Source organism: Sporobolomyces koalae, assembly GCF_050403365.1.
Source record: "Sporobolomyces koalae JCM15063 DNA, S_koalae_JCM15063T_v1_ctg16, whole genome shotgun sequence".
Lineage (NCBI taxonomy): Eukaryota > Fungi > Basidiomycota > Microbotryomycetes > Sporidiobolales > Sporidiobolaceae > Sporobolomyces > Sporobolomyces koalae.
Genome location: NW_027481755.1, coordinates 97,749 through 111,051, shown reverse-complemented (window position 1 = coordinate 111,051; position 13,303 = coordinate 97,749). Strand labels below are relative to the sequence as shown.

Here is a 13,303-nt window from a genome sequence, read left to right as displayed (position 1 = left end):
AATGTAAGTTCACCTCATCCTACCATGTTTGCCTCGATCACCAAGGGCCATCTCCCGCGGCAGTGTGCATGTATCGCTCGCTCGTCGCGTGCCGCAAGAGCGTTCGCGCCAGTTGCCGCCAAGAGCTCGCCGCCGCTTGATCGCCAGTTCGCTTCGACCTCGACTGCACGCTCGAGCGACCTGCCGTGGTTCGTCGACCCAGCGTCTGCACCGTCTGCTCCCGACGTCATCGCCGACCGCGCCGCGCCCCTCGCCACTGCGCCTGTTCCAACTGCACCTCCTTCTCATCTCGCCGTCAGCCTGCATCCGCTGCATGCCCACCTCTCCGTGTCACCCTTTTTCGACAAGGAATCCCTGACGTACATTCATGCCCGCGAAGCCGACCCGATGGAGTCGTGGTGCGACTGGATCGTCCTGTGCACTCTCAAACAGGGCCGCGAGCGCGGCTTGCGAGGTGCAGTCGAGTCCGTGCGAACCTACGTGAGTACCGATCCTTCTATCGAATAGCGTTGGGCCTGTCCTGAAAAAGAAAACCCCTTTTCGAATCCGCCAGCTCGCCTCGAATCCGGTCGAGTTTGATTCGACCGAACATGAAACCGCTGCATCCTCTTCGCCCTCGCCGTTCTCGCCACCTGCGACTCACCCGCTCATTCACGGTCTCCCACCGACGACTGCCTCGAAGCATGCCCGTTCGCGCGCCCGCAAAGGACCGCCACCGACACGTCAGGACCAGGCTTCTGGATGGGCGTTGCTCGATGCGGGAACGCTCGTCGTACACGTCATGACGAGCGAGGCTCGAGTCGAGTACGGTGACGAGATTGAACGAGTGTGGAACGGAGTGGCCAAGGAGGAAGGCGTCGTGACCAAGCGGGAACAGCTCGCGCAGGAACTGCGAGAACGGGAATTGCAGGACAACTTGGAAGAGGCTGCACGGGAACTCGAACTCGAAGAAGAGACCTCCCAGAACCGGACACGGACGACCGTAGTGTAGCACGATGCTCAAAACCCTGCGCTCCTTTGCGAGCAACCTCCCATGCACAGCCGCAATTTTGTCGGTTTCTCCTGTTTTTTTTGTTGACTCTGGCGAGAGTGCAAGCACAGAGATATAATACTGTCAGGATCGTCTGCAAACGAGCAGAGTACGAGTAACTCTCGGACGCGAAACACTGATGATGAACGCATGCACGCTTCGATGAACTTGACCTAGCTATAGTTCTCTCGCACCTCTCGCCTCGTATCACCAGTGAGCCTATCCGAGCGCTGTATACATTACCATGTGACTCTGAACGTGTTTCTCGAGTTGTGCGGCAAACAGTGCCTTGGACCGTTCCGAGTCCACTCGCTCCACTTTACGCCTACTTCCCATTGTACACCGTCTCGAACCAAGATGCGAACACTCCAGCACCAACGACCCCAACCCTGTGGGTTCTAGGTCCACCTCCACCAGGTCATCGAGAATCTCTCGATCCGATCTGTCGACAAGCCCAATCGTTTGCGAGGTTCTCTCACCTCCAAGTCGAGTCGAGGTACTTGCAAGATGGACTTGGAGCACCGGGTGCATCCTTGCCGACACTGCACACCCCGTCTGGAGACTTGATCGAGACGGAGAATGTACACCGTGGACTCGTCGCTCAACAAGTCGAATCATCAGCACGACCAACATCACCAGAGGACACTGAAAAGGACGACGACCAGAAGGATCCAGTGTTGCAAGCGTATGCAGCACTCGTTGAAACGACCCTCTTGCCAGCCGTCGTCGCTGCTCTGTACCTCTCGCCAGAAGCACCTCCCGTCATCCCTCGACGATCGTTTCCCTTTTTGTCACAAATCGCTCGCAATTGGTTGGGTATCTCTGAACGACAGCACAAGATTGCCGAAGTGAAACGGTTGAGAGGAGGCAAAATCTCGTCGAAATCGGTTCTCGATCTCGAAGAGGTGGAACGGGAAGCGGTTGAAGCACTCGAAGCGCTCGAAAACAAGGTCAACGAGGTGAAAGGTAGCCCTTGGTTCTTTGGCTCCAGGTGCGTCGTGTTTCTCTGATTTTCTATTTTTGCTTTCGCGCGTGCATCCCGCGTTCCCTCTGACTTGACTCCCCTTGTTCGCGATCTAGCTCGCCTACGCAGTTTGACGCAATTTTGTACTCGCTCTTGTCCATCATTGCGGTTCTACCGGCACAAGGCGACCACAAACTCTTGCGCACGACTCTTGAACGGAGTCCTTCGCTCACAAAATGGTACAAAGCTCACGAACCCTAGCTGCGGATGGTATACCAAGATTGCAATATTGGCCGTAGCAGTTAAATTGAAACGAGTTGTATCAAAACATACACGTTCTCAGAGGTCTGTCGAGGTCGAGCTACTCGTGCTTGCGGTTTTACCATCTGTCCCCGGTTTTCGATTCCTGACCATCTCGTTGAGCAAAACTTCGAGTGCGTCTTCGATCCTCGTCAACCTCGCCTCAATCGCCTGATTGTCATGCCCTGGTGATTTCTTGCTTTGTTTCCGTTCATCAGTAAATCTTGTCGGTTGTTGTGGTTGTGGTTGTCCAGCATCCTCTAGTTCTGGTGCTTGAAGCAAGACGCGTTCATCGATTTCGTATTCAAACACTTTTCGAACCGATTCTCCGCCTTCGTCCCACGTGTCTCGGAGTCTCTCGAAAACTTTCTGAGCTTCCCTCAACGCACTGTGAACCAAGATTGAAGATCCTTCTGGATCGTCGTCCTCGGTTCGAGTTCGAGTTGTTGTTGTTGTCGACGACGGGGAGAGCGTTGATGATGATCGAGTTGCGCGAGCGAAAGCGATTCGTTGTGCACGAGTCGAACGGGTCAAGTATCGGATTCGAATCGAGAGGAACACGAGGACTGGCAAATTGAGAGTTCTAGCAAGGAACGCTTGTACCTTGTGCAACATCCTGCAAAAACGTAAAATGTGTCAGCGGGTTTTTCCGAAATTTCCCTGGGAGGCCGCAGTCTAGAAAACGAAAGGAAAAGGGTTTTTTTACCGAGGAGATGCGACAAAACGAAGTGGAAACAGGATTGAGAATGCAACAATGTTGACTGGAGTCGTGTACGAGCTGAGTGGGTCCGATTTGACCCGTTCCATCGTACCTTGATTCACCAATTGGCAAGTGAGGTCAGAGAATGGGTCGGGTTTTTGAAACAAGTAGATCCAGGATCGAAAGCCAAGGTGATCAGGACGTACGGACAGCAAGTTGGTTTGCAATCTCGGTTTCAGCGTCCGTTTGCACTTGAGCAAACGTGTTTGAAAGCAGAGAGATCAAGATGGTGAGGACTATCTACGAGGGTAATTAATCAGCTTCTCGAAAAGTCTGTCCTAGAGAGGAGAGAGAGAGCAAAGCTTGCGCAAAGTCTGAGACAGGACCGCGAAAGCGACCATGAGGATCGGTCCAAACACTGGATGAAACTGTTGTGCAGCGTCGAAGCCTGTGGGGAGTGTTGAATCAGACTTTAATCCTGCACCCGTGAGGCTAGATTGAAAGGACGCACCGAGGAAAGCACCGCTGAGCCAGATCCTGAGCATGAGCCAGCTGATCTTGCCGACACTCCAGCTTCCGCGCGCAAGCTTTTTCATTCCGCTCCACGATGTCAGCGATGCGAACAAGAGAAACGATAGGACGCCAATAGAGAAAGAGAAACTTGCAATATGGAACGTTACGAGGAACCCAGAAGCTGTGAGCGCAGCAAGAACCATAAAGAGCCTGGCCGACAACACGATGCGTCAGTGTCGACTTGCTGGAAAGTGTTTACGATATTGACTCACGCAAATTGCCTCGTCATCTTGCCAAGTGACATGACGACGACATGATCCGGGATCAAGCTGACCATCAACCTCGGAGCGAGGACGCATCCCGCCAAACTGAGGACATCGAACGCAAACTGGCTCGATTCGGGGTCGTGGCCGAGGGCCGAGATCCGGATTGCCAAGTAGCAGAAAAAGATGATGCAGTATAGAGTGTCGAGAACGTTGAAAGCGCCGTAAAAGTAGGTCGACAGGCCGTTCTCCCACAATGATGCAAATTCGTCGAGCGCGAACCCGACAGACCAAATGATGAAGAGCACTTCCGCAAAGTTGAGGTGATCGAGTTTGTAGGCTGGCGGAGACCCGATATCAGCGTCCTAGCGGGGGCGTCTATCAAAGTACGACTTACTGCCTTGAGTGATCATAAAGAGGATAAAGACGCTCGCAAAGGCCAGGAGCTCGAGGGTCTTGCGTACGACGGGCACTCTGAGCCGATAGTGGTCGAGGAACGGTCGTGACCGCCAGTCATAGACTTCTACGACGGGTTGAGTCTTGTACCTATCGCTAATCAGAGAGCTGGAAAGGGGACATCTGTAAGCCTTTTGCCGATTCTCGAAAGGCGCGCGAACTGACGGACTGGTTCGATTCGAGCGAGTACATGACATCTCCATCATAGATCGCTTTCACAACGTGCTGTACGAGCGGCGATCTGACGAATCTTCGAGCTTTCGAGCCGATCGCGAGTTCGAGCGCGTTGGTGGCTTCTTCTTTGCCATCCGCAACCATCTCGTCGAGCATTTCTTGGGTCAATTCGTTCGTCGAGAACATGTCGAGGGTCGCTCCAGCAAACGGGTTGAATGGCGCGGTCAAGACGTAGAGATGCTCGCTAGAAGAGCTCTTGGCTGGCGCAAGCATTTTGATCGCGAGGATCTCGCACAGGTCGGCGCGGGCGACATTGACGCCGCTGAAAGATGATCCGCGTCGAGTCAATCAGGATGGTTTCGTAGGTTTAGAAAGCGGGGAGGCAAACGTACGAATAAGCGAGATCAGCGTCCGCTTCGTCTAGGAAGTGAACCCGAGCGACGAGCAGACTGTAGACGAGGCACGCAGGAGGCTTGACTTTTCCATTCTGGGTGAGTCGAGCCGCGATGGGCTTGACGTACTTCCAGTCGAGGTCGGCGTTGGTGAGGGCTTCATAGCTGAATGCGGTCTCGAGCGAAGTTTGGATATCGTGCTTGCACCGCTGGATCAGCGGGAACACCTTCTCATGCTCGAACGTCGAGGACGTGATCGGCTTGGTCGTGCGAGCGTCGAACCCGGATCCCTGCGAGCTTGAATTCGCGAGCGGGTTCGCTGCGGTTTGCTCGACGTCGATCCTGGCGGGAGCATGAGAAGACGGCTTTCTGTCATGTCGATCTACTTTGGAGTATCCGGCAGATTTGGCGGCTACCATGACGCTACGATTGAGGGAGATGTACGAGCGGTGCACGACCGGGTGATGTGGAGCGTGAGTTCCTCGGGCCCTTGCAGCTCTAGGCGAGGTTTCGCGGGTCTTGGACGGTCGAAGCTGGCTCACGCGTTCAGCTGAGAATCCCCGCAGCAAACACGTAGAGCAGAGCAGAGAAGATGAGAACCAGAACAAGGGTCAGAGTTCCGCAGTTCACTCGTCGACTGGTTGTCCTCACCTGCATCGCGTTCACCCCGCGAGCCCGACGCAGCTCGATATGGACACACTCCGCCGTGACCTGCACGCGACGACAGCCCAGTGCAGCTCGCTCTTGACGCGGTACTCGAAACTCGCTGCCCAAGCCTCGACCTCGTACTCGTCCAACGGCCAACTACGCGAAGACATTGGCAGGAGAAAGCAAGAACTCGAGGAAGAGCTCGATGGAGCCCTCGCGACCGTGAGTATAAGACATAACACCTCTCCCGAGTCCGAGTGGGGTTTGACCCGTGTATCTTCTGCTCTAGTTCTCTGCTCAAATAGACCGACTCGCAAACCTGCACGCAACCTCGCACCCGCCGCCGTCGACCTCGGCGACCCATGCGCTCGAGCGCCATCGTGACGTGCTCGCAGAGTACCGTAGAGACTACCAGCGAACACAGGCAAGCTCTTTCCCGCTTGATCCAACCGACGTCTTTGAATGCTCAATCATTGAAATCTGGGCAGACGAGCTTGCGCGACGCCGAGCAGAGGGCAAACTTGCTCGGATCCGTCCGGGACGAGATCAGGTCCGTGTCGGTCCATCTGCCCACCCTGCCCACCTTGCTGAACTCGTGTGTGTGACCCTGCACAGTGCGTTCAAGACTCAGACGGGATCTTCCGTGACGGACAAGCTGTTGGCCGAGCGAGGCAAGATCGACAACAGTCACAGGATGGCCGACGCGACCCTCGAGTACGTCTCGGCAACCCTTTTTTCTAGCCTACGATCTCGAGTGAAGCACTGATAATCCGGTTCAGGCAAGCGTACGCGACCCGTGCCGAGTTTGCCGCACAACGATCGGGCCTGTCGCAGATTCAAGCTCGAATGAACGGCGTCGCCGCGCAGGTACCGGGGCTCAACTCGGTCATTGGCATGATCAATTCAAGGCGGCGAAGGGATTCAGTCATCATGGGGACCTTGATCGGTGTCTGCACCCTCGCTCTCCTCTTCTTTGTCTTTGGTTGAGGTCGTTTGCTTCCAGTTTTCAGTAGGGCCGCCCATTGTTGTAATCGTAGAGGCCAGACATCGCTCTCGATCCTACTATAGTAGTTTCATCCACCTTTGAACCAATACACAAGAAAATTTCACACAAAGAGACAACATTAAGTACCTTTCGTTCGTTTTTCCGGGGAACTTTTGCCCACTTCCGTCTCATGCCTTTTTCGCAGCAGCTTCAGTCACGACCCTTCTCCGTTTCCTAGGTTGTTCGTCTCCCGCCTCTTCGACCACGGGTGCGTTCGCGATGAAACTTTCGTCCGCTTCTTCATCCGCGGGATCGATCTCTTCGTCCGGTTCCTCGACGACGGCCTGTGCGTCGAAATCGGCATCATCCTCTTCATCTTCATCGTCATCATCGTCATCGTCTCCACCCTGAAAACGCAGACAAGGCGTTAAAGCAAGTATCAGTTTCTCAAGAGACCAAAGAGAGAAGGGGAGGTGGGGACTGACCGCAATCAAGAAACTCAGTCCAGGACCATCTTCGTCGTCGTCTCCTGAATCACTATCGTCTTCGCTGTCGTCGACAGGTTCGACTGCGGTAGGTTTTGTAGGTGCGGGTACGGGAGATGCGGTCGAAGATGAAGCAGCTGAAGGCAGAGTCGAAGACGCGTTTGACGCGTTCGCACTCGTCGTAGTCGTAGGTTCAGACATGATTCACGAGTTTGAAACGTCGCGCTCGAGTGGATGTGGAGAGGGAGGAAGCTTCTTTGTCCGAAACGCGCAACCGCCTCTCGGCTACATCTCGTTTCGACTCTTGTTCGACTCGTACAACTCTACATGCAACAAGACCTTCCTCACACCACCAAGCAGCTTTGTCACTGATGAATCCGAAGGGATTAGCCTGCCTTTCACTCGTTCCGAATCGCCCTCGTTGCTTGGATCAACCTGCACCCCATGACCGGGTCTCGACGCAGCCCGTTCTGATCCAGATTCGGACGGTATATTTCCTGTTGATCGCTTGATGTCTTTCTGATAGCCTCTTGTCGGTACTTGTCCCTTCTTTGCAATCACGTTGTGCGCAACGAATATGATTTCGCGACGAGCCAGTTTTGCTGAAGGTGCAACATTGAGCGAACGTTGTTCCAGTAAGCGGCTGAGGATGATCGCGATAAACGTGGAGAGGCAAAAAGATGTGTTGCATCATTAAACGTCGAAAGATCAGGACTAGAAGGGTGGGTATATAAAGGCCCGCACTTTTGATGTGAGCTACGGTAAGAGGAAAGTCCAGCAAAGACAGTGTAAGGATACTGGAGAAAGAAGAAAAAAGGGTGGGGGTATCGGTAAGAGGATATAAAGGAATAGCGCGAGAGACTGTAAAGGTTTCATGATGAGGGAAAAAGTGGTGATGCGGAAAAGCACTTTGTCGATAGCAGGTTGCGCTTCGAGGTTTCGAAAAAGAGAGAGTGAGAGAAAGTCGAATGAGGATGATTGAAGGGTATCGAGAGTTGCGAACAGGTAGAGACCAGGCCTGAAGAGGAAGCAGAAGAGAAAGAAGAAGAAAAGTCCATGTTTGGGTAAATCTAGGCGAGATAGGTTTGCGGTACCAAACCTCGTTCTCCGGCCGAGTTGAGAACCATCCACCTATGACCAACTCATGACTCTGTCAGCTTCTCAGGTTAGACCAGCGTTCGAGCAGGTACGTACCAGTTGGGATCTGTCGCTTCCAAGATCGACAGTTGCTCGTTGGCCGAGATACTGAGTTCACCTGGGTGTTCTGCCGAGAACGAATATCTCGCGAGCGCCGTTGAAGGTTCACCGTCGTCACCGTAATCGCTGCCATAGCTCATCGCGGCACCGTCAAAGCTTGTAGGTCCACCCGTGATCGAATCGCGATCGTGTTGCAGTCCTTTCTCGCCCTTCGGGTCGAGGAGAACCGCAGTCGCAGCGCCGACAGTTTGAAGCAACGAATTACGACGACGGAGCCCGTCAATAGACGATGCCGTGCTGGTGCTTTCATTGAGATTGCGGTTCGGCGGGTATTGAGGTTCGTCCTTTCGGCGAGACAGCGCGATCAAGAGGCCGATCAGGACCAAAAGGAAGACGACTCCGAGGGCGATGGCGATGGAGATCAAGATCACAATCCCGACCGCGAGGTGATCTGAACAGCGATACCTGTGAGTAAGAGAACAGCGAGGGAAAGGAGCTAGGAACGACTCACGACCTCCGGAGAGCGAGAAGTTTGTCGAGGAATAGAACAATTGAGAGATGACTCCAGGGGTACCAGTCGCCGACATGGACACCAAGTAAGGGTACCAATCTTGACCGTCGAACAACGCTGCCGAGAGCGAAGTGTCGTTGATGCTGAGGTCACCCGAAACGAGCAACATTCGATTCTTCTCGATGATGTCGTTCGCGTCGTGATCCGATCGGAGCGGGACAAACGCGAGTTGCTGAACGCCTGAACCACTGGCGAGTGTGTTGTTGTTGACATCGGACCAGACCGAACCGTTCCAGTACGACAGGTACGGTTGACCAGAGACCGATCGTCCTGCGACGAACAGCTTGTCCAGGTTCGTGTCATCGACTGAGAACGCCGTTGCGGGGCCGGGAAGATCCGAAGGTGCGCCAATGCCGCTCCATGTCGAGTTCTTGAAGTTCCAAACCGCGATGTACGCCGTCGACGAATCGAGCAGGAACTCTCCCGTCGCGATCATGTATTGAGAGTTGGACTGTCGTTTGACGAGTCTGGGTCAGCTTCTCTCGAATGAAGCGAAATTCATGAGAGACTCACGCCTGCGAAATCGATAGCTCCGACGGCTCCTTGCAGACCACTCCCGAGTGCCGACCATTGCAGCTTGCCCGTATCCCACAAGCAGATGCTCTGACAGGGCAAAGAACCGGCAGAAGCGAAGGCACCTGCGATGATGATCTGTGATTCGAATCCAGGTCTAGGAGCCATCATGTTGAGAGTAGCATTACGTCCGGCATAACCTGGATCACGCAGGTTTTTCGATTAATTTGCGAGCTCGATGCGAGAGAGGGGAGAGAAAGAAACGTACCGGATAGCGCAGGCTGGCTGTCATCGACTTGAGACTGTTTGAGGTTGTAGGTCGAGAACCCTTGTCTTCCATTCGACGTTGAAAAGTTTCCTCCAATCCAGAGCGTGTCGTCCACCACAAGCAAGTTGGTCACTGTGCCCGAGATCTCTTGTCCGGTGAGCGCTGATAGGTCTCCAGATTTCGGGTCGTATGCACCGAGGTTGCGAATCCCGTTCGACGAGACGAAAGATCCGCCTACGAGCATCAACTCGGTCGAGCCATTCTTCCAGAACGCGCCGGCGAGAACCTCCTCGGTTGAGCTCGTCGAGGATGCCGCAGCTTGTATCGGAGATGGAAGAGTCAGGTTGGCTGCCGGGGAAGGTGCTGGTGCACGAGCTTCGAGCACGATTCGGGATGACGATCGAGAATCGACTGATCGCGACAAGAGTTGAAGCGAGTCTTCCTCGTCTTGCGATCGACGGAAGCGAGAAGTGGTCGAACTCGAAGAAGGCGAGAGACGGGAACTCGCAGCGGAGGATCCAAAGTCGAATCCGAACGAAGTAACTCGCGGCTGACCGTTCTTGGTACTGCTGAGAACAGCTCCTCCGGGAGTGGCGTGTTCGATCGCGACTTGAATCGCTCCAGCATAAATCGTCGTGGCATTCGTATTTTCGAGATCGTTCGCACCGCCGACCGCGGTCAGGTTTCCGAGCAAGAGTCCGCCGAGCGTCGAGTTCCATTTGGAGTCGGCAGGTTCGTAGAACGCGAGTCCCGATCCCCCTCCACCAATGACCGCGATCGCATCCTCTGAACCATTCTTCTGTCCAGATCCGGTATTGACGGCTGCAAGTTGAGCGATGGACTGCGTGACCTTCGGTGCGGTTCCCAGAAGCTTTTCCCACGAGGAGCCACTCGCCGAGTAATTCCAACGAGCAATGCCAGCAAGGTCGGTGACGGATCCATCGGAGGATGCTTTGAACGTGCCTGCCGCGTACAGGGCGCCGTTCAGTTCGAGCAGAGACGTGATCGCTCCATCGAGACCTCCGTTAGGGGCAACTTGGGGTTGACCGGCCGAGTAGACGACCACATTCTGCGAGGTCGAGTCGCCTGCTCGGTACGTGAAGTCGCCTCCGACGAAAACGCGCGTTTGTTGACCTTGTCCCGCAGTTACAATGCTGGTGACTGATGCGCCTTGATCGAGATTGAAAGAAAGCGCATCGAACCCAGTCGCATTCGTCATGGTTTGCAACGCGTCCGATTCCGCGCGCGCGGCGACCGAATCACCAAACGTTCCTTGACTGCCCTCGACAGCGTACTCGAACAGGCCAAAGCCGCGATCGATCTTGGTAGAAGTCCCGTTCGTCGATGCGGCGATCAAGTTGATGTAGTCGGCAACGATCTCGTAAGTCTGACCCTGGGTCGAAGCGGCTCCGTCGGCGAGCTTCATCGAAACTGTAAACGTGTCGGTCCCAGCCGAGAGAGTCCCGTTGAAGATGAGCGTCGAGCGATCCTCGGTATTGTTCTGCTCGATCGTCGTTACGTTGGCAGACGAAGTCGAGGACGAAGGGGTAGCCGTGATCTGAACTGAAGTGCGCGCGCCGCAGTCCTCCATGCGAGTACATCCGGGAGTGTGCAAGTATACGGCGTAGTTTCCATCTTGCGGCACTGACGGCGCCCACGTGATCGAGGGAGAAGATGCTCCATTCCCGCCTTGGAATCTCGCGACCAGCACTTCTTGCGTCGTGCCCGCGATGGAAGTATCGACTTGTTGCGAGGTCCAGTTGCCGCTCGTAGTAACAGTCGATGGAGAGACGGCGCCGAGTCCCGCAGTACACGGGTTCTCATTGGAAGCTTCGTTCGCGTACGCGTAAGATCCGTCACTCAAGAGTTGAAGCAAGTGCAGACCTCCTCCCTGACCGTACCAGCCATTGATGTTGAGCTGGAATCCAGTCATTTTCGTACCCTCTGGGAACAGAAAGTCTTGGTAGGGAATCGAAGAGTTGTGTGCGAGAATGCAATTGTCGGAGCAAGTCGAGGTACCGCCAGCCGGGTTTGACGGATCAGTCGAATAGGTCAATTCGAGGACTTGGTTGTCAGGGATCGAGACGAGCCTGCGTTGAACAAGACAGAGTCAGCTTCCTGATGGGTGACAGAAGAAGTCGACAGCGACGCGAGACGAACGAGAAATTGCGAGTGCCTCGACCCTTAAAGAACGTGTTCCCTAACCGCAGGCCCCGCACGTTGAGCTCGCGGTAGAGCCTCACAATGAAGAATCCAACCGCGTTGTCGATCAAGAGCCAGCTGGTTCCGATCCCATCACCGGCTTTTGGACAGAAGACGTATTCAGGTCGTCCGAATCCGGACGTGTACGTGGTCGGGGAAGCCCAGTAGTCGGACTGGTTCAGCGAGATGGGCGAGAGCGAAGAGCCGAGAGACGGATACAGGTTTCCAGCTGCGTCTGGGTTGATTTGGGAACTCGACCCTGCAGTCGAGGTCGAGGAAGAGTTGGAAAAGGTCGTGGTGAATTCGCCTCCGAAAAAGACGGATCGGCCGTCGTGCGACTCCGAGATTGTGTTGACTGCACCGTCGAATCCGTTGAACGGTAGAGAAACCCAGTCTTGTGCGGATGTCGACCAGGCTGCAACGTTCGGTCCCGCTCCTGCTGCTCCTGATGGACCAAAGTCTCCGCCGGCGTACACAGTTGTGCCATTGCACGACAATGCGTTGATGCGGCCGTCAAGCCCGTTCGCGAGTGGGTGCCAACTCCTCGCAGCCATGTCGTACCGCGCAATGTTGGCGGTTTTAATCTGATCCACCTGCGTAAAGTTGCCTGCGACATAGACGGTGCCATCCGAAGTCTGACAGATGGCGTCGATTGATCCACCTGGATCCGTCTGTCCGACTTTGGTCAAGGTACCGTCTGTCCGTCTCGAGATGACGGTTGACCTCGTCGCATCAAAGGTTGGAGGGGGGTTCGACGGGTCGTACAGCGACAGGCCTGCGAAGGATCCTACGACTGCGACTGTGCCGAGGGAAGAGTAGTCGACTTGGGGGAATGCTGAGGACGCTGCCGAGACGAGCCTCGAGGTGGAAGCGAGGAGGGAGAGCGGGACGAGCATCGTCGCAACGACGGGAGCCGTCCGCCTTGTGCGTGGCCGAGCCATCGTGACCGCAAGCGAGACAGTGCGTCTGGACCTGTATCGAGATGCAAGGGCGCGGGGTGCGAGCGAGTAACAAGAAAGAGGAGCGCGTCGAAGGGTACGAAGGCGGGTTAGCGGCAAATCTGAATGGGCAGCATCTAGCGACAGCCAGCAGGCCACACCCCGGCGCAGGCGCCTTCGTACGAGCCGAGATGCGGGAGACGGCTCTCACGCCTCTTCGCTCACCTCGCTCGTCTAGGGCAAAAGAGATGTTGAACGCACCCTCAATAGTACTGCAAGACCTTGCTGACTAGTTGAACGGCGCAAGGGGTCTTGGGACGGTCGACGTAGGCCCGAAGAGAGCGTGTTTTGATGAGAGGAGGTGTTGCGCTAGTTGTCGATCCCGCAGCGAGTCGGCGCGGTCGAGCACCAAGCGTGGGTACGGAGCGAGTCGTGCTCCTGTTCCAAGGCGCGAGTGTCGTCGAATGCAGTGACCGGATCCCGAACGAGCCGGACGAACGAACTTCGTATGTTCTCGTAGACTTGTAACTTCCCTCTTACCACCTCTCCCGCCGCTTTGCACACACTAGGATCACGTCTCGTTGCTCGCTTGATGCTCGCACAGAAAGTCCAAGCTATCGCTCAGTCTGAAGAATACCTCGCTCGGGCGAGCAGACGCGCCGAGCGAGACGCGTCGATCTCACTCAACCTCGCATTCTCTCGCG

General features: G+C 55.2%; 5 protein-coding genes across 5 annotated transcripts; 2 read left to right on the top strand and 3 right to left on the bottom strand.

Moving 5' to 3' along the window:
• Nucleotides 1-24: 24 nt before the first annotated feature.
• JCM15063_003069 (uncharacterized protein) lies at nt 25-2,255 on the top strand (the record flags this gene model as incomplete). Its single annotated transcript, XM_076678664.1, has 5 exons — nt 25-480; nt 554-985; nt 1,042-1,051; nt 1,316-2,021; nt 2,111-2,255. The coding sequence occupies 5 exons, from the start codon at nt 25-27 to the stop codon at nt 2,253-2,255; spliced, it is 1,749 nt and encodes a 582-aa protein (XP_076534156.1).
• Nucleotides 2,256-2,333: 78 nt separating this feature from the next.
• On the bottom strand, nt 2,334-5,211 carry JCM15063_003068 (uncharacterized protein; the record flags this gene model as incomplete). The annotated part of the gene is made up of 10 exons (XM_076678663.1): nt 2,334-2,910; nt 3,001-3,106; nt 3,201-3,290; nt 3,362-3,442; nt 3,506-3,581; nt 3,660-3,717; nt 3,780-4,110; nt 4,168-4,334; nt 4,396-4,722; nt 4,793-5,211. The coding sequence occupies 10 exons, from the start codon at nt 5,209-5,211 to the stop codon at nt 2,334-2,336; spliced, it is 2,232 nt and encodes a 743-aa protein (XP_076534155.1).
• A 271-nt stretch (nt 5,212-5,482) lies between these two features.
• Nucleotides 5,483-6,427, top strand: GOS1 (Gos1p; the record flags this gene model as incomplete). Its single annotated transcript, XM_076678662.1, has 5 exons — nt 5,483-5,662; nt 5,730-5,864; nt 5,929-5,990; nt 6,056-6,154; nt 6,220-6,427. The coding sequence occupies 5 exons, from the start codon at nt 5,483-5,485 to the stop codon at nt 6,425-6,427; spliced, it is 684 nt and encodes a 227-aa protein (XP_076534154.1).
• A 186-nt stretch (nt 6,428-6,613) lies between these two features.
• Nucleotides 6,614-7,111, bottom strand: JCM15063_003066 (uncharacterized protein; the record flags this gene model as incomplete). The annotated part of the gene is made up of 2 exons (XM_076678661.1): nt 6,614-6,832; nt 6,911-7,111. The coding sequence occupies 2 exons, from the start codon at nt 7,109-7,111 to the stop codon at nt 6,614-6,616; spliced, it is 420 nt and encodes a 139-aa protein (XP_076534153.1).
• Nucleotides 7,112-7,980: 869 nt separating this feature from the next.
• On the bottom strand, nt 7,981-12,557 carry RAX2 (Rax2p; the record flags this gene model as incomplete). Its single annotated transcript, XM_076678660.1, has 6 exons — nt 7,981-8,041; nt 8,105-8,558; nt 8,619-9,129; nt 9,192-9,391; nt 9,460-11,549; nt 11,620-12,557. 6 exons carry the CDS (start codon nt 12,555-12,557, stop codon nt 7,981-7,983), a joined length of 4,254 nt encoding a protein of 1,417 aa, XP_076534152.1.
• Nucleotides 12,558-13,303: the final 746 nt, after the last annotated feature.